This window comes from Astatotilapia calliptera, chromosome 3, assembly GCF_900246225.1.
Source record: "Astatotilapia calliptera chromosome 3, fAstCal1.2, whole genome shotgun sequence".
Taxonomy (NCBI): Eukaryota; Metazoa; Chordata; class Actinopteri; order Cichliformes; family Cichlidae; genus Astatotilapia; species Astatotilapia calliptera.
The window spans coordinates 10,407,434-10,434,769 of record NC_039304.1 but is presented as its reverse complement, the minus strand read 5'-3'; the positions used below and the strand labels follow the sequence as shown (position 1 = coordinate 10,434,769).

General features: G+C 40.8%; 1 protein-coding gene across 8 annotated transcripts in view; it reads right to left on the bottom strand.

Annotated features, from left to right (window-relative positions):
- Positions 1-27,112, bottom strand: part of mark2b (MAP/microtubule affinity-regulating kinase 2b) — a 49,564-nt gene extending 22,452 nt beyond the window's left edge. For 7 of the 8 annotated variants that reach the window (XM_026161691.1, XM_026161695.1, XM_026161693.1 and 4 more), the window contains exons 1-7: positions 25,708-27,112; positions 5,651-5,821; positions 4,028-4,081; positions 1,979-2,027; positions 1,673-1,738; positions 1,214-1,284; positions 891-947 (exon numbers count right to left, since the gene is read on the bottom strand). In XM_026161691.1, the coding sequence (XP_026017476.1) occupies positions 891-947; positions 1,214-1,284; positions 1,673-1,738; positions 1,979-2,027; positions 4,028-4,081; positions 5,651-5,821; positions 25,708-25,758 (519 nt within the window). In that variant the 5' untranslated portion in view covers positions 25,759-27,112. The remainder of the gene's footprint in view (positions 1-890; positions 948-1,213; positions 1,285-1,672; positions 1,739-1,978; positions 2,028-4,027; positions 4,082-5,650; positions 5,822-25,707) is intronic. The other variant, XM_026161696.1, reaches the window with a different exon arrangement.
- Between the last annotated feature and the right edge of the window lie 224 nt (positions 27,113-27,336).

The window sequence follows — 27,336 nt, the reverse complement described above, 5'->3', positions numbered from 1 at the left end:
CTGTAAGACCAAACAGCAGCCCTGAAAAATGAAGCCATGGCATTAGTGCCTAAACCTGCAGTTCATCTTGTGGCCACTTGAGGCTGGCTCTAAAAGTAGGTCAATCTAAGTATGAGGGTCTAAGATCAACATGTTTACAACCTTGCCAACCAATTTCCTTATGGCCAAATATGGGTGATACCAGCAGGTCTACAGCCACCCTTTTGGAGCACTTCTTAGAAATAAGCCTGTGCTCGATTTTTATTTTATTTTACAACCCTCAGATCAACAGTGATTGTGTTAATGTGAAGGAAGGCAAGCGTTATGATAATCCTTCTGTCTCAACCAGAAACGGCTTACTTCTAAGCCTGCATTTTATTGTGTGTGTGTGTGTTTTAAATGACAACCATTAGTAACTGTTATCCGTAGGAAATCCAACCTTGCTAAAAGCTGCTAAAATTTCATTAAAAACCCAAAATAGACTAGAAACAACTTTGAAATAGGAGGTTTCTGTCCCACTAATCATGATAATGTGTTGACTACAGGTCTGTCTGGTGGGACAATAAGAGGATTTACAACTTTGAATAATACTATGAACCAAACTGACCCAGAGGCCTTGGATCTGTGTGTGCATAATGTGCGCTTTGGTTTTTGGGATAATCTAAGATGAGCTGGCAGAAAGGAAAAAAATAACAAAAAACAACAAAACGATGACATAGGAGGAGAAATGTATACAATACATGTTTGCGTTTAACAGACTTTGTGAATATCGTCTGGGTGACTCGTTTGCAGAGGTGGGATTTCAGCTCAAAGAGCCAATTGTATGAAGATTAAATGTGGAGGTGAGGAGAGGGGAGGAGGTTGCTTTGACACCAACTCTAATTCAATAATGCCTTCGAGTGTGTTCTCACCTTGAGGTCTCTGTGTACTATACACTTCTGATGGCAATACTGCACAGCTGACACAATCTGGAGAGTGACAAAGTGAGCGAGAGAGAGGGAACGGGGAGAAGCAGGGGAGAGGAGGGATGACAGGATGGAGAGGTTCAAACAGTGAGCTCTTCATTAGGAGTTCATCCAAAAAGCAATTTCGGGATAGAGCTAGTGATGCAAGACTTAGTACAAACTGTACACTCTTAATATCAGTCCAAACTGGCTTGAAACATACGACGCTTACAAAGTTGGACTAGTTTCTGTGAAAGGAGGGGGAAAAAGCCGTTTTCAACCCAACACACCTGTCTGAATTTGGCACGGGCTTCCTTCTCCTTCATCCTGCCATGAGCCACCAAGTAATCAAAGACCTCTCCTGGGAGACGACAGAAAGAGGAGGAGAGCAGATTTAGTGCTGGAACTGGATACCTGCCTCCAGAATAAAGGGTCAGGAGTACTGAACTGAACGTTGTCGTTTAGGAGTTTATTACTGATACTCTGTTTTATTACAGACTTGACTTATAATGATACAACAGCAGTACCAAAATAAATAAATAAAAATCTGGTCATCACATTGACTCAATAACATAAATAGATTATTATAACAACATTTACAGTGGCATTCTTTTTCAGCAAATTTATCAATAATAAAGCTCTTTGCAAATGATCCTGCTTATAAAGGTCTTTATTTTTTTCCTTTACTTATGGTCTATCACAGAATGACAACTTTTAGGGGGAATCATTTCACAGTGACACGCACTTACCTCCACTAGCGTACTCCATTACCAGGTACAAAGTCTTCTCTGTTTCTATCACCTCAAAGAGCTTGACTGCAGGTGGAAAGAGAAAGGCAAAGCAAGAGGAATGGAGGAGGAGGGAGTGATGGGGCAAGGGAATAAGAAGAGAACAAAGGGAGAAGCAGAGCAAAGAGCAAGAATGAAAGCAAAAAGGGATAAAAAAAACCCCAAAAACAAATAGCAGGATTAATATTATCTGGCTACATGGCCTTAAAAACACTGGCTCCCAGCAAGTGACGACACACTTGAACCTCATGTTTCAGGGTGACTCACCTATGTTGGGATGATTCAACATCTTCATGATCCTCACCTCCCGGAAGAGCTGTGAGAAACGAGACAGACCGTCAAACACGCCATCAGACTGCAGAGGGAGTTGTTCTTGTTGTGACACTCATTTATATGGTCATTTCTCCAGTGTAAATGTCTATCACTTGATTATGTGCATTTGCTCCAAATGACAGGGAGCGAAAACAAACGCCAGTATTGTAATTTCTGTGTGATTACAAAGACTCCAGAGTCTCTGTTTGTGGTAGGTAAATTGACACTGACACACAACCACTCACTTCCTGTTCAAGAGGAGGAAGGAAAACAAAAACAGTTAGTGATGATATACCAACAGAGATCAAAGTAACTCAGCTACCAATCTAAAGTCTGGTGCAATTTAGAATTGCATAATTGAACAGAAATGAGTTAAAGGCGACTATTTAGCGTTTTCTAGACAAGCACTTCCTGCAGGTAACATCTGAACATATCAGCTCAATAACTTTTCTGTTAAAGTCAGAACCGTAATCTTTCTAGATCAGACCCAATAACACTTCTGTCTGTTTCCGCACGGCCAAATTGACAGCTGCTGGTTCCAGATGTTTCTCAAAGTCTTTCATGCCTCCAGCATCGTGCAGCAGCAGTATCTATTCATAAGCTTCTCCAAAATGAGAGATTGTGTTCTCTACAGAGGCACAGTTTATAAGCTGTAATAACCTGCATTCCCATAAATGCATAAAGGGAGTATGGCCTTTTTAATAACCACAATAGCCAAGTATCAAAATACAGACCCCAAATTTTAAAAGGTTCTGAGTCCATGTATTAGACTGTAGTGTTAAATCGTGCATGTAGTATAAAACATTGCATATTTCATATCAGGAAAGGGCGTAAAGATGCGCTGCTCCCTGCTCATTATATTTCTTCTGAGTCAGCAGATAAGGTCAAGCGAGGCCGACTGAGCACTTTATGGGCACATTAACTATTTATCCATATAAAAACTATGCAAACCAGGAACTATTAAAGTTACCAACAGCCCTAAATGCACCACTAAAGCAGCATCTCAGTGTAAAATATTTATTGCTTTGTTACAAGTGTTACCTTCTTCAAAGACTGCTGTCCTTGAGCGTAATCTAAAAACGACATCAAAACATTAAAGCTGAGTTTATGCTTATGTTAACATGAAAGCGGCTACACTGTTGCACCTATTGTGTGCTATGCAGCTAGAAGAAAAAATACACAAAAATACAGCCTCTTAGTTTGGATTGCAATCCAAACTAACTTGTATTAACTGTTTGATAACCCAAATAAAACAGATAAATGAGCCACATTGCACTGGAGTGCAAACGTGTACTAATCCGCCACATTATATAGTCCACAGTAAACATATTTAAATCTTATTCTGAATGAAACTAAAACTGCTTGGCTTTTTTTTTTTTTTTAGATTTAGAGACTTGAGGCTTCAGACTGACGTATTCTTAGTTCGGCCTTTATATAAATCAATGTTTAAAAAAGAAAGAAAAAGACACTTCAAGATATGATAGCGTATTTTAACTAGCATTCCCTGCCAATTCCTGTTCTAACTTCCATGTGACCTTTTCCCTTCGTCTTTACATTTCCTTATCATCTGTGCGTCGGCGTTTATAGAAGTACATACTCTATGTTATATATATATGTCTGTGGAGTGGTTGGTGTGTGCATTCAGTGTGCACGTATACATGGTTAGACAGTGTGTGCGTGTAAGTGGACAGACCCCACCCTGCCACGATCAAAGGAAGTAATTGCAGCTTGTTTCCTGTAATTAAAACTCTCTCCGAAAACTAGACCACTTCAGAAAGCCAGAGAGAGCGAGGGAGAACGAGAGAAAAAGACACTTGGGGCAGGGAGAGTGGCTTAAAATGACTTCTGAGAAAAGGGATGAGAAGGACTGAGGTTTAAATTCTGTGCTGGGAGTGTGTGTGTGTGTGTGTGTGTGTGTGTGTGTGTGTGTGTGTGTGTGTGTGTGTGTGTGTGTGTGTGTGTGTGTGTGAGAGAGAGAGAGAGAAAGAAAGCAAGGTAACTCACCTTTTGCAAACTGGAGGAGTTGAGCTGTGTCTTATCTATGATCTTTACAGCCACCTAGAAGCAAGAATGTGCTCACTTGTCATTACACTTTGATTCATTTATTATGGCACATTTTGCTCACACAAACCCACAAAACCACAGCCTGCGACAGCCACGCACAAACACAAATGTCCACACACTTCTCTCTTTTTGGGACACATCTCACACACACACACACACACACACACGATACAATTTCACAGCATTAAGTGATAAATACACAATCGCAGCAGGTGATAGTTGCATAATAGGATAGAAAATAGGAGAGAGGCACACACACTCTCAAGCTCAAGCATGCTTTTTATCCATGCCATTTTAAGGGCCTACAGCTCATAATCCAACAGCAGTCCCCAGCAAGGGAGACTGAAAAACAAAAAGCCATAAGGGCAAAGACAAATAATCAAAATAGCCGCAGAGGAAAAAAATATATATAAAGAGAGAAATGCACAGATGGGATGGATTCAAAGTGAGAGCTGTAGGAAAAAGAGGATGACGCAGAAAATGAGGAGAGAGGACATGAAGGCAGGGGGAACAAAGAATCGTGTCTTCAAAGGGACATGGGAAAGGGAGGGCTACTCCTCAGTCCAATTATTGTCTTTCCCTGTCAACTAACGTCTTTCTTTCACCGTTTCTGGTCGTGCTCGTCTATCTGACTCCTTCCTGCCCTCTGACTATCCCTTGTTTTCGTTTTGTGCGAGAGTGCGTGTGCGCCAGCCAGCAGGTCACATGGCATGTTATCAGGGTGTCAGGCACAGAGTTGTCACACATTGACAGAGCACGCCCACCCCACTCTCTCTCTCTCACACACACACACACACACTCACAAACATGCACACACACACACACAGTTGGAGAGCCGACTTGACTGGGCAACAGACAGAACCAAGCATGGGCTCACTGCAGTCCCAGCTTTTCCCTTAAAGGGACTGATCACCGGGTTACATCACATCTGGAATTCAAAGTAAACCGGAGACATTTAGGGCGTCTCTATTCAGGCTGACAATGGTGAACTAATCTCCTGCAGCAGATGCACTGTCTCCAAAGCCATGCAAGCCTCAGACCAAACTGTGTAGCACAGCATGAACCCTCCCCTACACTCAGCAACCAGGAAGACAGATTAACACTTAGCAGCCATTTTTCCTGCTTTTTACCATCTTTGCTAACTGGAAAGAAAAGGTTGAGGCTTCTTTTCTGTCAAAGTCTAATTACCAGGTATACTTGTATTGTCAATAAGTACACTATTATTACTATTTCTGTTATTATTACTATTACTACTATTATTATTGTTATTATTATCACCACCAGCAGTGATCATCAGGTTTCATCATCACAACATGACAGCATGTCTCAGCAGTTTCCCTAGCATAGCCTGTTTGTTATTGAAACACTGACGAGCCTGTTTCTGGTTAAATAAAGAGTCAATACTAGAGCATTTCTCCTGAATGTGATCGAAGCAGCTAAAAATAAAAGCCAAGTTCACAAAGTCAGAACGACTCTGTAAGTGGAACCGCAGGATAAGATTAAAGCGTACAGTCCAATCTAGCCTGTGTGTGTGTGTGTGTGGGCGCGTGCACTCATGCCTACCTCTTTTCCGGTGAGGACGTGTCGTGCCAGTTTGACCTTGGCAAAGTTGCCTTTGCCAATGGTTTTCAGTAACCGATAGTTACCGATGTGCGGCTGCTCGTCTGATGTGGTCGTGGCCACGGAGTTTCGACCTCGCGACGTACTGGAGCGGACAGATGATAACTTGGACTCCTGTGAAAGAGGGAGTACAGTTTAACCATAAAGACAATGTAATGACTTGTAAGCAAAAGGCTAAAGAAATTTAACTAAGAAACATGACAGAGCACAAATTACAGGGCATTTAAAAGGTTTGTGATTCGCTGACTTTTTAGTGCCACTGACCAGCCCTATTTCCTTAAAACTGCAAGAACACAGAATCAGTGATTATAAAAAAAAAAAAAAAAAAAAGGACACGACTTTAAAGCATTTGGGTCAGTGATTATATAACAATTACCCAAGTGAAACAAAATAAGCATCACACACAAACACACGTTTTTTTTCTGTGAACTTTTGGAGGAAGACAGTAATAACGCATTTTAAACCTAGAGATGTAATAGGAAACCGTCCTCATCCGACAGCTGTCACCATTATAGAGAAAACGCCACATCTGTTGCTTCAGATGTAAGAAAATCTGTAAATAGCTGGGAAGCAAATGCTGATTAAAAATACAGCAAGAAATGGAAACTCCCCTTTTTTCTCCTATTAAAACTTGTATAGGTTACCGGTTCTGCTGGTGGACTGCTCACATTACACCCTTTCTAACATTTAAGATTCAAATTCACAGTTTTCCCTGTAGCACCTACCACATTATGACAGTGCTTATTATTTAGGCATGTGTAGACGTCAGAGAACTGCTGAACTCTAAAACTAAGCTAACAGTCTGATAAACTGGTTCTCTTATGTACTGAGGATAGGCGCTACCACTGTGGGCTTAAGCCTCAATTATCCTCTGTTGTGGTCACAGGCAGCTGGAGACGTGACGGCCGAGTAGTCATTCCTGTTGCACTTCAGAGGTTTTCTTCAAGTCTGTTGCCTGAGGTGACGTTGGTGCATTGTAAAGTCGCAAAAAATTAGCAGGTACGCGGATATCCCCACAACACAAACCTGTGCGCTCAGTCTCAAGTTTACGTCACTAGGAAAAGCAGACCCTTAGAGGTTGGTTATAATCTAGACATGCTGACCCTGTTTTTAAGCAACAAGTTTTTAGTTACTAAGTAGATTTTTTTTCCTCAAAGCCAAATATTTTTCCCCAGTCTCAACATGTTTACATATTCTCAGCTTTTAACAATTTGGGGCCTTGTGTCCAACTGGTGACAGGTCTGGACTGTAGGGCACCCAGACCATTACGCTAGCCATACATGTGGTATACATTTAGCATGCTATTAGGACCCGATGACGTATGCAAGGCCTTCCCCAAAAAACCATGAACATCAGCATGTGGCACTGAAATTTGTAAATATGGTTCAGCATAAACTGTGCCTTACAAGACGTATGAGATAGTTGTGGCTTTTGCACTTATCACACAATATCATCACAGAAAATGGCAATTCTCTGCTTTACCCCAGAGTCATTTTAATTGCATTTACTCATACAGAGTAGAAAACCAGGAAATAAATACTGATCCATTTAATACAGATGTTCCAAGTGTTTCTGAGCCGATCCATCGAGTTAGAGTACAGAAACATCATTTTTTAGTGCAGTCCCACATGAAGATCATCTAATATTAGGTTTTCGGATTTGTCTCTTGCATACTGAGATTTCACAAGCATGTTTACATATTACTAAAAGATTTAATGTAGCTGATGGACTTTATGAAACACTGTTTTTCAGCATATTTTCAGTGATTTAGGAAAAGTTTCTGAATTGTAACATTTGATATTTTGTGTAACTACTGTTTAACTCAGCTACTGGGCTTTTTTGGAAAAAAGCTTAGACATCATTTAAGTTCTTTGCACGACTCAGTCCAAGGTCAATGTGTACGTGTTAAGTCCTTTAACATGGTCGTACTGAGCCTTCGTTCATCTCAAAGCAGACAGTAAGTTGTTCGAATCAAACACATACACCCCCCAACATTTAAAAAAAAAGAAAAACACAACCTTGCTGTGCTGGCAAGTTTTGTATGGCTGGCAACTGCGATTGGATTTCAGCTCCAGGAAAGGGTCACAGCAATTGTGTGTCTGTGTGTGTGATCTGAGCAGACAGGTGACGGGGATCAGGGTCAGAGGAGAGAACGACTGGCTCCAGGGTGACGAGTCACACACACACACACACACACACACTAGAATACACACAAAGGTGAGGGTGTGAGTTGCACACATCTCACAGAGATTTGATACCAACAGAAGAAAGCGTCAGGTGAAATTCACACTGCTGGTAAAGAGTAAAGATGTCAGTACAAACTGACCCTTTCTTTCGTCGTCTCCCACTGACCGGTCATTTAATCACCCAATTATCTCCCCTTGGCTTGCGCGAATGAGAAGCTGCCGTTGGGTTGCAAAATACCCTCAGACCACGTTTTTATCAACACCGTCTTCACCGTTAGCAAATCTTGTGCCACGGGAAAGAAAGATAACCGTGATTACTTCACTATGGTTGCGTGTTCCTTGCTCCAGATGGTATGATCTAACGTCTGCGTCCCGACAAACCCCCGCGCACACATGCTCAAGCATCCTCATCCTGACAGTGCAGACCTCCAACACAATCGGGGGAATTGAGATAAAAAAAAACAAATGACAGCTACATTAAGCCCAGAGGACAGGAGAAGGGGGCTTATGTGCACTTATGTGAGGGGCGAAGCAAATGATTTTTATTTTTGGAACATGTGGGAGAGGGAGACAGACAAAATGTCCAGTGTGGGCATTACTTGAGACAATGAGGCCCAATCTGACGGTGCAAAGCTTCTACATCAGTTGGGCTGTCCTCAGAGTTCGTAACACAACACATTATAAAAACCACAAAATTTAACAAATTAGCTCTACTATATATAAACAGCTCTAATTACAAATATCCCAGTATACGACATAAAATTGCTGTACTTCTCTTATACTGCAATAACGTTCCATGTGTACATAGGAAATCACATCATGGCTTTTTCTTCTCAGTGCACTTTCAGCTAGACAAGAAACTGTACATTTCCATGACTGAACTGTTTGCAGGAATCAGTGATGTGTGCTTTGACTTCACTGCAGCGGATATGACTGAAATGACAGTACCAGCCAGACTGACAGGTGAAGCTGTCGCTGTCAACAATGACTAAGAAAATAAATCAACCATTCTGTGTTAAATAAATAAAGACAACTGCACACAAACAGACCGCATTACAATACACGAGTGGCGATGGAGACACTGTAAATCATGGGAAGAGTCGAGTCATTTCCAGTGAACCGAAACCTACTCAGCTGTCAGCCTCAGACTCTACAGCCACATAGAGAGAAAAACAGACATCGCGATGTTCCACGTGTCAAATATTTGAATGCTTCAGAAAAGAAACACTATGAAGCGATCTAAGATTTCAGTGTGGACGCTAATCTTAGGATCAGGACTTTATCACACGGCAACAAAGAATGACTAACCTTGTGTTGTGGATAAGGTCGTTTCAGGTGTTTTGTCTGTTTTCTGTCTACTTCCTGTCACATGATGGCATTTGCCTGCCTCTTATTAGGAACAATTTAACCCCCATCTTACATGTTCCCTAATGCGGTTATAACGGCCTAACCACAGCTCTGCAGCTACCACGAGGAAGTGCATCAGGTTATGTCAACTAACCAAACTTCAGTAATCCTCCACACATTGCATTACATTTTTATGTTTACTTGCATTAAAGTTATAGCAACGCTGCCTGTTTGAGGGCTGCTCTCTAGTCTCCAATCTGCATTTAAAAAAAATCCCCATCAGAGATACACTTCTGAAGATGCAGCAAGAGGAGATAAAGAGGAACAGCTCTGTGAATCCAGAAGAAACTGCATCGAGAGCACAGGTGCAGCACAGCACTGCCACTGTTCAGCTGTGCACGCTTTGGGGTCAATACAGTGACGGTGTAAAGTTGAGAACAGTTTGTAATCACGATTGCTGAGCAGTAAAGGAACTGTCAATTTGTGTCTGCCAGAGCGACAGCAGCAGGAGTCATTCACGCTGTTTAATTTCTGGGTGGCAACTTTAAAAATAAAAGACAAGCGTACACTGAACTGAGACTGCAAATGCAAAAGTTTAGTCTGTGGGAGTGTGAATCCTTTAGTTTCCTGCTGAAGGAGAGGAAAATCTAGATGACTATAAGGTTAAGACTGGACAATTTGTCATTAGGATGCTTTCCCACACTTTAAGCCAATTTTTCACACGCGCGCTGAAGACCTGAACTCTTGCCTGATTGCTGGATGTTACACTTCTAGCTCCCTACCACAGTGCGATTGTCCATAAAAGCATGTTAGACTCCAGGGACAGCCTCTTTCTAAACACATAGTATTTCAGGTAACAACAAGGTTACTGAACAATATCTACATGTGAATGAGCAACTCTGCATAATCTTTGGGAGTTGTAAAGATGGTTCTATTTTTTGTATTAATTAACATTAGTTCATAAACAATGACTGAATGTAAATGTGAGAGACACTTCAAAGGGCTAATGCGTGCCTGCTGTCACAACGCAATTTGATACATTACATTAAAACAGAAACTGACACACGAAAACAGAAGCCAGAAGAACATTAAAGCATATTTAAAGTAAACGGGCTAACCGAGGCAGTGTAAAGTATGAAACTTCACTTCTGAGGGCGATACCATCTGAAATTCACACCCAGATGAAGAGAGAGAGTGCAGGGGCATTGTACCACTTCATCTAGTTCTCCCTTTTTTCGCCTGTTTACTGTATTTGTGGCCTTTTTCATGTGAAGTGCACAATTAGCTCGGCTTTTTAAACAGTATCGCATCCTCACTGACTCTGTGATAGCCGACTTTTCGCTCGGCCACTGGACTGTGGCTGCTCTAAACAGCTACAATCAGTGGAGATTCCTGCTGGGATAGCACGTCCTGCAAACTAGTTCTGAGGGCAAATACTGGTCTTTACAATTCAAGTGCGTTTCCTCCAAGTTCCTTCATGCTTCCTACACCTCTCTGCTCTTTAGTCTTCCTCCTCTCCTATCCTCTTTCATGTCTGACTATTTTTGTCGTCTGATTCTTCCTTCATTTTTGGGCAGCTGCAGACCATGCAAACCCCCTCCCCCAGTATACACACACATGCATACTCACTTCCCCCAGTTTTAATTATAGACGTGTCGGAGGACAATAAGTGACATCATTGTTTTCTACTCATATTACTCTGAAGTTGATTCTGACTCATGAATACCAACGTGGAACTGGTAATATACACAGTTTAGACAAGAGTTTAACCACACAAAGACTCAGCGTAATATACATTTTCATGTCCGTCAAGACCATCAGAGGTCATTGGAGAGTTGATCCTATTCTCAGTGGAAAAAGCTTAGGTAGTAAATTGGAGACAAAAATCCCAACAGATCTACGTAGCAACGCTAAAATAAGGACAGAAATTAAAGGCACAATTCTAAACCTTAGTTAATACCAGCACATTAATGAGGGACATTAAGGATGAAATTGAGAAAAAAAAAAAAAAAAAACCTTTCCAGTGAAACCAGCTGCATGCTTTTAAGTCTTAATTTTCAAACTGAAATATTCAATTATGCTATCTCAGAGGTCTGAGAGTTAATTTAGTCCAGATTTTACAGACAACTTCAAGTCAACTCATTCTCGTGTCATCTCATGAAATAGTCACAACCTACAAAACTAATGATTAGAATTTTTGGACTTTAAACATCCCCCCCCATGCTCCTCAAGAAAGATTTACCACCATTTACTTTCGATGCCTGCACATGACTTCTCTTACATATACATGAACAACTGACGTTTTTCCACTTTCAAATAAAAAATTCTAACTACTACAAACTGAAAACCACACAAACCATCCATCAACCAGCCATCAGTGTGAACATTTGCACAATTTGGAGGTTCTGGTGGCAGAGATGGCTGTCTTACCAGAGACCAAAATTCAGGTCATTAATATCTCAGATTTTTATCATTTTTAAATACGCTAATAATTAAAATGCTGTTGCCTAATTAAGTTCTTGCATTATCCTAAAACAAATTAGTCATGTGTATGGAGTACAGCGGGCGTGTTTAGGTTTGAATGTGAAAAACAAGTTGGTTATGTTTAGGCATCAAAAGCTGCTGGGTCAGGTTTACCAAACCACAAGCTTGGGTTAAAACTTACAACAGCTGCCACTTCTTTAAAAACTTCACTTTCTTGGTTGCCATGGTGACTCCTAACTTTCTCTGGACCAACTATGTGCTTCTGTTCCAAGACAGTACTTGGAGATTTCATGTTGCTGACATGAAAAACAAAAAACGAGTCCAAATATGGACTGTAAAACTTTTATTTTTATTATCTCTTAGTTAAACACTCCTGTGGCGATTGCATTGCAGCATCTATAGAATGCTTAAAACCAAAACGTGCACATTGTGCACATGTCTTGACAGCTTTGTAAGCCACTTCCTTATAGTAACACACAAACATTAACATGTTTACACAAGTTTCTGGTTTGTATAAAGTAATGAATTTTAAAGCAATACATGATACCATGGGGTTATTTTAATTATCTTCATACACTTTGCAACTTAAGACTGTGGGGACACTGTTAAGGCATACTAAAAGAAACTGTGTGCCTGTGCAGTAAGGGTGACACAGGACACTACTCAGATGTACCCTTTCCCCACTATAAATAAATGCCCATATTCAAAGTTATATTTAAATTTTAGTGAATTTACAGTTTAGTTCATTTGTAATTTGGCCGTTTCATATTGTTGTTACTTAATACAAGGTTGGCTGTGAAAGTTCACAAGGTTTACCAACCTGTTACACATCTGCAGTACAATGAAATAAAGGAAGATAAGCCACCCGCAAAACTCAGAGCCACACTTTTTTGGCTACCGCGTCTCAACTAATCTGCAGTGAGGACAGCCCTGTTCTAAAACAAATATAATGGCAGTATAGTGTTCAGACCCAGTCCAACTAAAACACACCTCCCAGCACACACTCAAGATGGAAAGTCACTGACAAGATGTTTGCAGCTTAAATCCACTCTCTGTTACACTGTAAGCACAAGCATTTGCAATTGACCACAACACAGACAAAGCAGTCGAGCTAATCTAAGGTACTGCCTGTGTTTTGACTTCCAATCACTGACCTTTACTAGTCTGAGTTCTGGGAGAAAGGCAATCAGATTCAGCCTTTTTTCTTTTAAATACAACAGTGCAGTTACGAAAGTAAGGGAGGGCTGCACAAGAAGTACGCGTTATGCACCAATAGTAGGACAGCCGAAACCAAATGTGAGATTGGCCTGTGTCAACTGACCTCAACAACAGAGGGCTAACCTAAGGTTTAAAAAACAGGGAACAGGTGAACTTTAAACACACCAAGAAAAATGATCATTACAAACTGAGCTAGGGTAAGAAATTAAAATTACCCAACTTGCAGCACATTAAGAGAAACAGACACTGTTCATTCTTTCCAGTTTACCACTACCAGACGCCAGTTAATTATCAACTATTAAACTGATTAAGTGTTAAGTGTACATTCAATTGTAATCACAACTGAAAGTTTTAGTTTTTATAAGAGAAACGGCCTGAAATTAGTATAGAAGGATTATTTTTGTTACATCTCTGTAGAGTGTAACAAACTGTGCGAGTTTAATTCTAAAAAAGCGGCATTATGACAAAGACATGTTAACTAATGCAATTACACACAATTAAAACCTTGCAACTTTGTTGCCAATGTTGGCAACAACTAACATGGTACACTGGCAGCTACTATTAGATGCTGTTTTTCTTTCCAAATTACATTTTTAAATTGCACATCCCAAACTGCTGTTAACAATTAAACATTCTCGCAATGTTCCCCCTCATTTGAAATGATTAACTAAAAATTTGTGACTCGTTTCATTCTTGTCTAAAGACAACTTCAGTTTGTTGTTGAAGGCTCAGAGAAAGCTTGAAACAACACACTGCACTGTAGTATTTCAGACTGAAAAGTAACTGATAAACAATTTTTTCATTTTTTTTTAAATGCATGAGTAATGAGCTGAGTTTCCTATTTGACAACACATCAATATCTGTAGTTTTACCCTAAAGCAAAAACCTACAAATCAGCTGATAATAAGCAGGGAGACAATCAGCTGTCTACACAACGAGCCATGTCCTCAGTGTTAACAAAAGTAGAAAACTAGTGCTACTTCATCGCTAGTTTTAATTGCTTATTTCTGTTCATTATATGTAGAATGCACTTTTATTTGCTTTGCAGTGAAGAGTAAAGAGCTGAGTATTTTCTTATTGACAGTATGGAGCATTTAAGTGATTTAGCCAAGAAATGTACCAAACCATGGCAGGTTTATACTGAACCGTGCTTTCTAGGTATCATTACTCCTTCATAAATTTGTAATGAATATAACCTTACAAATGAAGAAAACAACAGCTGATAATTAATCAAAAAATAAAGCTTATAACTTATAAAGAGGGCATGGAGCTGGACAATTTCCAATTAAATCCAGAGTTAAAACTCAGAATTTTCGCTTTTCTTCAATTTTAAAGACCGTTTACAACAATACTCAGCTGTAATTGAAAGCCTGTACATCCAAACAAGAAAAATGGAAAATTTTCAAGCCCAGCCAGATTCTCTGACTTCATTAAAAGAGCTGCTGCGATGTCAGTTACATGTGATCTTACTAACAGGCTTGTATGCTGCCTTCAAATAGCCAATTTACCATGTGAGGAAATCTGAGGTGGTCTGTAACGAGCCTCTTGCTGTAATTTGGCGGCAAGATGTGTAGTTGATGAGAGCAGTCCTCCTTAAATACACTTGTCCAAACTTAATCTTATTTAATAAAAATTAAATTGGGCTTAATCAAGTGCAGCCACGCTGCTATAAAAAGAAACAAAGTTATTAAGCTATAGTTTATTGCCCCCAATTGCTCACTACCAATGTCCTTGAATGCTGTGCAGTAAGCTAATGTCCTATCGGTAGGGCTGCAACGATTTGTCGTTGTAATCGATGATGTCGACGCTGAGTTATATCCTTAAGTCACATAAATGCGTTTTTGTAACCGCAATACACTACAGGAAGCTATGGGGTCAGTAACGCCTGTATCGTCTGTCAAGACGGCACGCAATACCAATGAAGAAGAACAAAGGACGGAAGAAAATGGAAACAAGATATATATATTTTTTTCTTTTTAAAAATGTGAAAGCATTTGACAGAAAACTAATTTAAAGCAGACTGTGCAACGTGGACATTTCCTTCCACGACAGCAGTGCTGCAGCACACGAGCATTTAAAACGTCATCACCCTGGAGCTGTGACGTTTCAGAATGAATAGTTAAATTAGTTTATGTTAATGTTTGTACAGTAGTGTTTATGTTAGCTTACCTGTCAGAAACTTGTCCGAATGATGTTTGCTAAGCGAACACCATTTCAATTTTGTTAGCTAGTAGTAAGCCATTAAACAGGAGTGGCTACAAATGGCTGAAGTCATGAGAGAGAGCATCGTTAGCATGTCCACTGTAATTGTAAACTCATGAACTTTCAAAGCTTTTTTTAGTTTCCCCATTTGTATATTAGCTTTTGCTTAAACATTACTAGCACTTTCATTTTTGCTATTTTTATTTATTTAATTTTTATTCTGACGGTCCTATTAAGTGATGTTAAAATACTTTTGACTATTTTCAAATTCACGTGTTTCCTGGGTCATTAATTTTATTGCCTGTGGGACCAGACAACAGGGTGATATTCACAGTTGGGCAGACTTGAGCAGGTGAGGTACTGGAACCTGGAACAGGAGGTTTGCCCACAGAAAGTGGTGATAACAGTTACTGAAATAATCATTGACTAATCAAAGAAAAATTTGGCAGATTAGTTGACTATCCAAAATAATCTTTTCTTGCAGCTATCGCTACAGGTGATACTTAAAGCACAGTTTGTTTTTCATGGCATCAACACAGGCGCCCTGTGAAAAAGCAGCTGAAAGCAGCTGCTGGTCCCCATTCGTGTGCGATTTGAAAACGTTGATCATATTCCTATAAGCACTTTTTGGCATGCATATGCCACGTCAGTTTGCCAAGGGTTGGTCTAAATGCTAGCACCAGCAGCGTTCTTCATGAATAGAATTATGCGATGCTTCTACCAAGCGGTTATGTCAGCTTACTATGACACAGGCTACATACCACCTTTGGTTTTCTAGATCAAAACAGTGCAGAAATGTGCTGCTTTTGACAGCTGTAATCCATCACAACTTTCCACCTAGCAGAAATGCAGCTCCAATAGGAGGCTGCTGCAGAGCATCTTAAAGCCAGCAAATGATGCAACAAAAATAATCCTTCTATTCCAAAAAAGAATATTTAGTTTAACGAGCATTTCTGGTTCTGACTAGCAAAGGCAGCAATGTTTACATGTCTAGCTGACTAGTGCACATTTCTAATATGAAATTAGGTAATATGGGGACAACAGTTATAACTCAAGTCTTAAAGTCATAAAAACTTTGCTATTGCATCAAGGATTCAATCCCCCAACAACATTTGGACTCAATGTGCAAACTTACTTTACTACACACAGAACAACTACAGACAGAAGCTGCATTACTTCTACTTTCTGAGTGAGAGGGAACACACACACACACACACACACGCACGCACACGCACACACACACACACACCAAGCTGAAGTCATGATGGCTGTGTTGTCATGGAGATTTGTCACTTCCTAAATCCTGCCATCTATCTTAATGCTGGTTTCTTCTTCATACTTCTTTTCTTTTATTACCCGTTGTGCTCTCTTCCTTCCCGTAATTCTTTTCTTCAACCCAAGATCAAAGCACATAAAAAGTGTACGTGACAAAGAGAGTTAATTGTCCTTAGATGGCAATATTTTGTGTATCATAACTGTCAGAAGTGTCAGAAAAAATCCATCTGAACAGAGCACACTGTTATTATCTAATCACCATAGTCAGGGTTTTCCTGGCTCAGAATGGGGCTTTGGTACTAAAGGCAACCAGCCTCCAATCAATCCTGGTTGTGTTATTTGACAGAAATCTATGCATTTCTTTGTTATTTGTGAATACTACAAAATAGATTAAACAAATGACTTACAGGGCAAAAATAAACTGCTGTACAAGTGTAAGAGTTACATTTTACACTCATCCTCGTCAACCAAGCCTTCTGAACATCTGGCATTCGGTGAACTGGACCTTTATACACTTGGACTCATGTGAACAGGAATTTTATCAGACAGCTTCTTTGTTGCAAAATCAGGGCTTTAGCGGTGAAGTGGGTTAGAATAATAGCCTAGAAATTAGTCTTAGTGGGCGGCATGAAAAGAAAAGGAATATACAAAAGAACGGCTTTTGTTAAATGTTGCAAAAACAGTTCAGAAAGTTGGAGATCGGTAAATAGATTTAACGTTAGCTGCAGACAATTCTCATTCTAAACAGACTGACTTCCCTGCTGCTGTGGGGACATCGCTAATGGAAATAAAAGTTAATTCAAGTGGTCAATCGCTCAGATACTGGAGGGCATGATCTGGTGCTGAAATGTGGCACTTGACAACGCAAAGGCGTGCGTTTGTCTCTTACACACTCACACACACAAGGGTTGGCTACTCTGTAATAAACTACTGCTAAAGCCCCTGGGAGAGTCTGGGATTTAACAGAGTGCTTTCTGCTCAGCTTTCAGACCATGGACAGTATAAACATTTCATTTCTTAATATTAGTCTGAGAGAATCCGTATGCTTTATGCCTGAATAAGCAGCCTGGCCATGTTTTTGTAACAGTCAATGACTGGAACGTTTACGTAAAACTTTCAAAGCAGCAGTATTACCTCATGCACACACAATACCCCAACAGCATGCATCTCTGGTGTCCACTTCTAATTTACAGTAAGATTGAAATATTAATCTACAATGAATTTTTGCTGTTCAAACTCCAGAAGAGGGATCTGTATCTCTGAGCCCATCAGCCAGCACCGAGCTCACACAGACTCACAAATCACTGATATGATATGTCTCAATGAAGTCACGAGGAAAAGAAGCAGGCCATGTCTGAATGGGAGACTTTTGCAGAATGTTGATGTTACATATCGAGTGTCTGAAAAATGCCTCACTTAAGAGCAGATATGAAAATGCACCGTTCATTTGATTAAAATAAATAAATAATGGACAGTTTTTAAAATACAGTTAGACGCCAACACAAAGGAGAAATAATTTTGATAGCAAGTGCCAAGAAATGTGCCAATGCATATCAGCTTGCACCTTCCTTCGGGTGTAGGGAACAATGACGTGATTAAGCAACATTTCAGCTGAAGCGGTAATTCATAAATCCAGGTGTAGCTCCATCTCAATTTGAATTCAGGACAAAAAGCGATTGTAATATTAGTACACTGGTTAATGTTGCTTCTTTGTCATGCCTTCTAAAATCCTGCAGGCTAACATGTTATGTACAGTACAGCTACTATATAGCCATACTAGCCAAACAAACTTGACACCCCGCATGAGGCCAAGTAAATCTTTGAGAGGCCTTAACTTTAACAAGGTGGTGTCACGCTCGATCTCAGTTTGCTGTCAATGTAGTGTTGTGTGTGTTCTCTTACACTGAAACTCCCTAGATAAGTGAATGTGTGTGTACATGTCAAATCAGTTCAGAGTTTGTGTTTGCACTACTGCTGTCACAGTTGGGACACACTGCATAACACTTCCTTGTGTGCCCTCCTCCTGCTGCTATGTAACACTGGGTGTGAGCAGTGTGTGCGAGCCACCAGAGTAAACAGGTCTGTGTAGCTCTCACAGGGTGGAAAAGCTGAAGGTTACATGTGTGTTACATGCAGATGAAGCACCACGACCGGCCACCTCGCTTTGAACAAAGATGCTCTCTGACAACCCTGTAACACATTTACTTGCCCATTCTCAAAGCTCCACTGCAATACTTAGGTCACACAAATAAGTAACAACTGATACAAATGCACAATGTGGCAAAAGTCGACGAAATTTGTCGTGTGGGAATTTATTTTTCAAACAATCAGTCTCACAAACAGTCATTTGAACTTGCGGATCCAAACTAACAAATTAAACCAAAAACATAACCAATGCAGGCTGTAGACAGAGCAGCAAACTCACTCATCATGCAAAGTAAAATTACTGTCGATTGAGTTTGCTTTGATGATGGTGCATAACGGGTTTTTGATTGAAAGTAAAGGCCTAAAAATGTTCTTAATATAGCATACACTTAGAGAGATTGATTTTTTTTGTAGGTTACTAAAATCCATTTGTAGATCGCCTGGCTTCTGTGCTGGTCAGTACTCCATGATGCGGAGCGTACTGATTTCCATCTGTTTTTGGAAACACTGGATCAGAACCTCATACATGCCAACTCCAAAAACTTTGAACTATCCCCAACTGAGGGAGCCCAGTGACAGTTAAAGTTATTTACATTTTTATAGATCTCCAGGTTTTCTGAAAGACTTTCAAAGTTTTTCTTTGGATACTGGCTGCTGTTTAACTCACTTTCAGTCCTGTCCTTGTACTTGAATGATTTCTGGCCGCAGCACCCAGCCCTAAGCAGAGATGACGTCTCTCTAAGCCTATAACATAGCCTGAGCAGGTGCCTGACGCCGTTCCCAGCATTTAAACCTGTGCGGGCTGCAACAACACAGTCAAAATTCTAGGGAAGTGTCCATCAGGTTATGACACAGGTTACACTGTAAGGTTTTGGATGGGTTTGTGGTAACAATGTACCTGTAGTGTTTAATCCACACAAATGTTATAGTGATGAGTGCAGTATGAAGTTAAATATTAAGCTGGGCAACTAAAACCACTTTCAAAGACAGTTAAGTAGGCAAATCAAGTTCTGGCACAGCCCGTCTCAGCCTTGGGAAATATGTTTTGGATACTGAGCTGCACCACAACAGCATGAATGTAGTCAAGAGAGCAAAAACAATAGCACTTCGGATGCATGTTTGAAAGCCCTCGTTTTAAACTGAAACTAAGATGTTTGTTTTTTAAAGGTCAAACTACATAAATAGCTTTACTTCAGGAAACAATTATGAAGAAGTTAATACTCAAACATGTGACAATTTAATGATGTTCTCAAGTTTTTAACTTTTCCTTGACACAAAAACCAGGCACACTGGATTACAGGAAGAAATCCAAGTATTCACAGCAAACTGATATCAAGCGACTGAATTACATTGAAGTGGTGAAAGAAACCCACACCTTCACCTAAATGACGTCAGGCTCTTCAAATCGCACATCTACAGTTGGCCGCCACACCTACCACTCTGCTCAACTGGTAGGGCCTGTTTTACCCTGTTCCCTCAAGACACAAAACACACACACACACACAGACTGAGCACTGAATTTCAGTGCATGTCGGTCAGATCCCTCGGTAGCACCTGCACCCGGACCTTCAGGTATAAATGCACTTGCAGTTGACTAACTGAACGTACCCAGTTGTAAGGGGAAAATGAGAGACTGCTTGTGCTCGTGTGTGTGTGTGTGTGTGTGTGTGTGTATAGGCAGGAGCAAATCCGAGTGTGAGGAAGTAAACGCTTGTGTGTGTAAGGCAGGTTCTCTGTTGCTAAGGCCCTGGCCAGCTTTGTCTCTCTGTTCATCTGCCTAGTGATGGCTCTAATAAGGAGCGGGAGAGACATGGTTTATGGTTTCCTGGGCATTACAGCAACTTGTGTGTGCATACATGTGTCCTATAGCTCCTTTACACGATGACTCATCCAAAAAGAGCATGAATGTAGAGATGAAAAAAAAGAAAGAAAGGTGAACACAGATCAAGTAAACACACTCACACGTTCAGTGCTCCTTTCTTATCTATATTACATTTCCAGCTCCCCAGCTTGGTGGGACATTCTTGCCTTCTTTCATACGCCTGAGGTATCGAGTGAAAAGCATCAAACTGTGCTCAGCTCTACTCCTATTTCCTTCATGTTTTCTGTTGTGACGCTCAACAGGATTTTGAATCTGCAAGCATCACTGTTTCAGTTCTCGTGGCGTTTACAAAGGTCAAGCTAAAATAGAAACTACTGCTGATGAACTGTAACAGTTCAAGTTATATTAACCATTTTATAAATCAATAAACTGATTTAGATCAATGAACTACCATGCACTTCATTCAATGACTTTGTTTTTTGGTACACAAGTTACATTTTCCACTCACTAACTAGAAGTAACCTGGTGTCTGCCAGTGACCAATGTCAGGGTAAACTGCAACCCTGACCAACCTAAGCCTGGAGAGTTCCACATCGACTTTGTAGGTATATTGCTGGGAACCCCGAGTTCATGTTGATTATGGTTTCCACAGGTAAAAGGATCAAACTATCCATAAGATTTGGGGGGGTTGTTTACAAAACCTGAGCTACATTCGCATCTTTTCATCAGGATACTTTTAAACAGTTTTTAAGTAGTTAAAAAAAGTATCCTGCTTGGAATAGTTAGTAACTATTAAAAACAGTCAAAAGTAACTATCTAATACAGTTTAACCCTCAGTTGTCAAGCTAATATCCATCCACTCAAGTTCACCAATTACCATAGGCTCAAGGCACTGCTGTCAAGACTGAAAGCAATGGCAGACGTGGTCGACGACCTTCAATCATTCACTAATTCGGTGAACTCCAATCAGTCTGATGCAAAATGACGTTGCACCAGTCTCAATCACACTAAGCGTCAGAAGGATGCTCAATGATTAACCCAGCACTGAAACACACTTGACAAAGGAGGTATGACGGGAGAAATGACGGTTCATAAAAAGGCTTACGAACTGCACTTGTCATTAATAGCCGTTTAAGATAAAGCATATGAACATGCCTTAAGTTTGAAATTTTCCATAGTCCTGTGTACACGACAAGAAAAGAAACCGATATACCGATGATGATATTCTGTACTGTAAAAATATCTGTCTACCCCAGAGCAATATAGATATTTGTTTGCTTATCTTGTTGTTTATTCCTTTGTTTTTGCTTGAAAAAAACAAAACAATTTTAAATTCTTTCAGGAGCTAAAGTGGAAAAAGCCAGTGCAAAAGTGGAGTTACACAACAAATAAACAGACAACTAGATCACTATGTTCCATCCCATTGTGCGTGCCCACCACCTCATATCAACCACAGTGAGCTACACAAAACATGTTTATGTCTGATCCGAAGGTGAGGAAATTCTCCCCACACATTTTATAATGATTTTAATAGGAGTGTGTGAGGATGTAACATCTGTATGTACTGTTATATACATCTGGCTGGAGGTGGGCAAGTGCTTTATCTCCTATTGTGTTTTATTTCCTTGTTCCTTGTTGCAAGTCCTTTGGGAATAAAGACTTGTGTAAATAAACCTCATGAAAACTCAAAACCTCTAACGCCACTTCCAAATCTAGTTCAGTTAGTTTTACATTTTCTCCCAATGACCCAATAAGGAAATGTCTCAACTTTGACAAATTAATGGCTTGGCTCTATAATGTGCGGAAGATCCGGCATAGTGTGCAACCATCCAAACAAAGAAGGATGAACTGACAGACCTGAAGAGCCATACCAGTATTTCTAGCTATATTAGTGGGTCAGAAGACGTGGCTTAATGAATAGAGGGAGAGCACTGTAAAACAGGAAATCAGACAGTTCAGTGATCATGTCTAGGGAAGTGGACAAACTGTGCAAACTTGTTAAAAAGATGACCTGTGCCAAAACCTATTTCAAACTGCACTCATGTAATATTTTAACACCAGGTAGTTTAAACACAAAAATACAACCTAACACGTAGTAAACATGCATTTATCCTGTTATTTAACACTGAAATGTTGTTACACTCATGTGGACCACAAATAAGTTCCTCAAACTAACAGCAGGCCTGAACCCTTGCACAACGTGAGAACGTGTCCGATCAAAGCCACTCAACATATCTGCCATTTCACACCGTCAGAAAGATGTCATAAGTCACTTCTCTGTATTTGACAGCTCTCTAATTATATGTGCGCAGCAACTGTTCATGATGACTGAATGGAAAACTGTGTTGGTCAGTAACTTTACTTCACAATCCCCCCAGACCTGTAGAACCATTAACTCACAGATTAGCTGGCAGTCATGTGTAAAGAAGGAAAAAACAGAAAAGCTTGCAAACTCTGAAGCCAAGTAAAGCAGCTCCCAATTAGGGTTCCTCAAAATATTAAAACAAACCACTGCAATCAAGCCGTCTTTAGCAGATACAAGCGGATCATAACCTGCTCGTGGGTTGAAAGGATCAGAACCTAGACTTAAATCTCTGACGGGCACAGAGAGACTCGTCAACACTTAGCCTGTCCTCATGCCCGGTGCCATTTTGTCCCGTATCTTGAGACCTGACACCAAAGGCTTTCTATACATGGCCTTTAAAGACAGACTGGACTTGTGTGGGAGTATTCATCCATGGCCTTTTTGCCTACAAACCTAGTTAAGAATTTGCCATGACCCCAAACTTTTCTCCTTTTTTACCCCTCAAATCCAACCCTAAATCCTCACTGGATGCTGTGGGACGAGAATGGACGCATTCAGAACAACAGCAGGATTATTTCAAACCGACATAAGGTTAAGGCCGCACAAACAGTGTCCGACAACAAGTTCAGTTTGAGGGGTTATTAATCGCCAAGGTACCGCAGTTAGGTTTTACACTCTTATGAGCCTGACAAGATATCACAGGAGCACTTATCTCCCTTCCTGCTTTGTGTGTCCTGTGCTACAAACTAAACACTGCTCCATATTCTGCCTTCAAGTATTTGCCTATCAGAATGGGCAATGTTTGATTGTCCATTCTAGATCTGGCTAAAGTGGAGCCAGGTCTGACATTTTAATCAACCGCTTCTCTTTCGGCAAGGTCCTGTGCAGAAGCTGTCACACTGAACACAGTGAGGAAGCTTCTGCTCATGACTTTATACGTGTCTCTCTTACAGCAACATGTCCAAAAGCGCCCAGCTTTCACTATGACGTCAACTTTTAAGATCCCACTGGAGATGGAAATGCCCTGTCTGTTTGTACTGTGTGCGAAAGGCAGCTACAGTGGATGACTCTACTGCCTTACTGCTGACCTTTGTTCCCATAAGGGTGTAGCTGTGTACGCATGTCTCATTCTCACTGTGTCTACTTATTTGCCTACATATGAATATAAGTGTATGTCCACTTTTCTTTACACCCTGATGCTGTTTTTAAACAACAACTCAGAAAACAGGTGAAAAAGTCTAAAAGTTTTTGTTTGGGTGAAATCTGACTGATCATGTGGACTCATTAGGAAGCTGGTAGGTTAAAGACAGTTTGTCTGATCAGACATTTGCATTCTTGCACATATGTCCATCAGTTAATAAATAGAAGTTGTTTCCAGCTGCACTGCATGTGTAAGGAAAAAAAAAGTGGTTTAACAGAAGTGGCGACAGGCAGCGGTACACGTGCGTTGTATCTACTGGTAAACTTATGTCAGCATTTTGCTTTTATGGGAAGTAAAGACAGAAAAAAATATCTTTGAACCCCTCAGTGTTTACTACCAAGACACACTCCTATTGGCTAATAAAATAAGTTCTGTATTTTGGTAGGGCCATGCATCAGCAGTTCACACTTAAGTTTGGGGTTTTCGTCGTTTCTGTTTAGCTTGACAGAGTGCACTGTAGCACTCCCCTTATTGTGTTTCTTTTGTGTTACATAGCCACGCATCTAATTTTTCACAAAGGTTTCATTAAAAATACTTTGCACGTCGGAAACAATAGTTCTAGTTAAGTTCCCACGCTCGTCAAAACTGCTGATCAGCTGCTAAAAGCAAATCCTCACCACAGATGCATTCGTAGGACAGCACCGCAAAGTGGGTTTAGCTTCAAACGCTTGCTGACATCATCCAGTGGCTACACTGTCAATACCTAGACAATTTTCCTTCCCCATCAAACATTCAGAGATTTTAATGAGGAGGCAAATACCACGTGATGCTGAACATGGACTGCCCGAGTCACACTCTTCACTAGAAGCTATAATAGCTTTCATGTGAGCAAATGCGGCTTTCTCATAATGGAAAGATAAAACTGTCTGCAAGATTAAGACAGATGCTGCAGATATGGAAGCTTATTTCCAGCGATCTAGTATGGATTTGGAGCACATACCTCAAAGAACTACTAATCAAATGTATAGACAAAAAAGGGTTCTTGAAGCGGGAAACCATATCTGCACAGCCTCTGCAACTGATGAATCTCAATTTTTATTGGGATTTTTTGGAGCTCTTTCACATATGGATGGGGGTTAGCAGGCTTTTACTAGGTCAGAAGATGCGTATTGTTTGCACAGCCTGAGTGCCTTCAGTCACCCCCTATAGCCCTACTTGCAATCCAAGTTTTACTTTTTTCCCCTTGAACAATGATCTGCAAGGGTTTATTGTTAATAAACTGAGGATATATCCAAGCGCAAACCTCCTTGCAAGTTCCCATTTGAAATACAAATTCTCATTTCCATTTAAATGCCACTTCTTCTGTCTGATAGCTTTGTGACACATTTAAGGTTGTCAAATAAAGAGTGCAACAAGCAACTTTCTTCCAGAAGGACAGGTAAGTTGCAAATTAGCATAAATAAATAAAAAAGAAATCTACATGTCTTCATCAAACTTGGTGATAAAGAAATGTGTTGAAAACTGACTTTCAGCTTTATGATTGCCTGTATTGCAGAAGGTCAAAAGTGACAAAAAGTCAAGTGGGAGGACATGTCTAAACACAGACTAAACAGAAACCTAAATTTGCTCTGCTATCCTGTAAGGAGTGGGAAATCCAATGTGAGTGCGTAGGCAAGCTGGTGAATCACTGCTCTGTGGCAAAGACAACAGAGACACAGGAGAGGAAGGAGAGAAAAAAAAGCAACCAGAGACAACCAAAGCCTGTAAAAGGCCAACAAAGGCCTCTCTCCCCAGCAGATGAGAACTTCAAGTAATTTTGTGGACAAATATCACAAATAATTACATTTTTAAGAGTCATTTACAAGGACATCTTACCTGCCCGGCCGAATTTTCAATTACTTGAACCAGTGGGGGCCTTGTTGACATTTTTGAAGGAGTCTGTGTTGCCAAAAAAATAAAAATTAAAAATGGAAAAAGGAACCTTGAAACTAGTACGATTCGTCAGTCTCTGCTGAGCATTTAAAACTTGTGTAGTTGATAGCTGAGGAAAATCTCCAACAGATGTCCAGTGCTAGCCAGCTAGCAGCGCGACAGACAGCCTGTGAATCAACAAGTTGAATCCCACCATCAGCGGCTAGCCGAGTTAGCCAGCTAGCTCGAAACTAGCTAGCAGCAGCAACCGCAGGTCTCATGTTTGTCAACAAGCAGAAAATGGGAAAAACTAATGTTTTCTTCAGCTCCGGCCTGGGTGTGAAGGCATTCAGTTCCCAGTTCAAGTTGATCTGCGTCGATAGCGAACAGTGAGGTATAGCACGGATGTAAGACGCGAGCTAACTACCTGCTGCTGTGACGTTTTGATCAGCTAGCTACTTATGCTAGCCTGAAGAAAAAGTTGGGCAATGGTTGTATTGAAAGAAGACAAGGTTCAGATAGGTGGCTATCGTGCTAACTTGTAAGGTTGCCAACTGAGGTTTGGGGAAACCAATGACCGCTTGCCAAAATTTACAGCAAATGTTGACACGGCGTCGTTTTCATCGCGCAGTGTCGCCGTTTGTCTTTCTCCTTTTGTGGCAGAGATGTTTCCTTTTAGGTCTTCAAACCAGCTCCGAGGTCTACAAACTTTCGGGCCAAAGTTATTTCCCGGCGAGGTCTCGACCTTCCCACCTCTCACAAAGCAAATTCAAATATTCCCAGTGAGTTATCCGGGGCCAGGGTATCCTAAAAATAAAAGCAGCACCTTGTGAAATGGTCACATGGCAGGTGAGAATCACAAATTAATTTGTTCCGCTAGCTAACTGGTCGACATTAGCCCATGTAGCTAGCTAATTCAGGATTTTTTGAGGTAAGGCTAGCTCGTTAGCTTATTCCCCAGCGACCGCAGTGGCGGTGACTGCCAGAGAGCAACCCACAGAGCTCAAAATCCACGGAAATCACCGGCGCTCTTCCTTGTGTTGCGTGATTGGAATAAGGTCGTTCACCAGTGCTGCACTGCAGTGTGGCGATATACCAGTTCGTCCTGTCGGTACACCGACTAATATTCCAGTCACCAGCCGACCGAAGGAGGAATCATCAAGTTGTAAAATCCATTATCAGCAAAGTGGGCTTTTCTTGCTCGGAGGTGCGTGTCACGGGGAGGGGGGAGAAAAGCGAGGAGCTGCGCCCGAATGCAGTCTATGCGCACGATCCTGCCCTCATACCGGAACAAGCTCGCGGCAACATGGCTGCTTGCTTGCACCACGACTTGAAAGGGGAGGGAGGGAGTTCTGAGTTCGGCTTCACTCGATTTTTTCCGAGCCTTTACTGCTGAATGACCGCAATTCCTCCATGCTGGTAAATGGCAGGTGCGGGAGACTGTAATTGTTCTCCTCAACCTGGCAAGAATGAAGGCTCAACTCCAGACATAATGGAAGAGAGAAACTTGGAGCCTCCGGGGTGCAAAAGTTCACCGGTCTTTCAGTTCATTTCCTCTTTTTTTTTGGTTTATTGATTTATTTAAGTATGCCG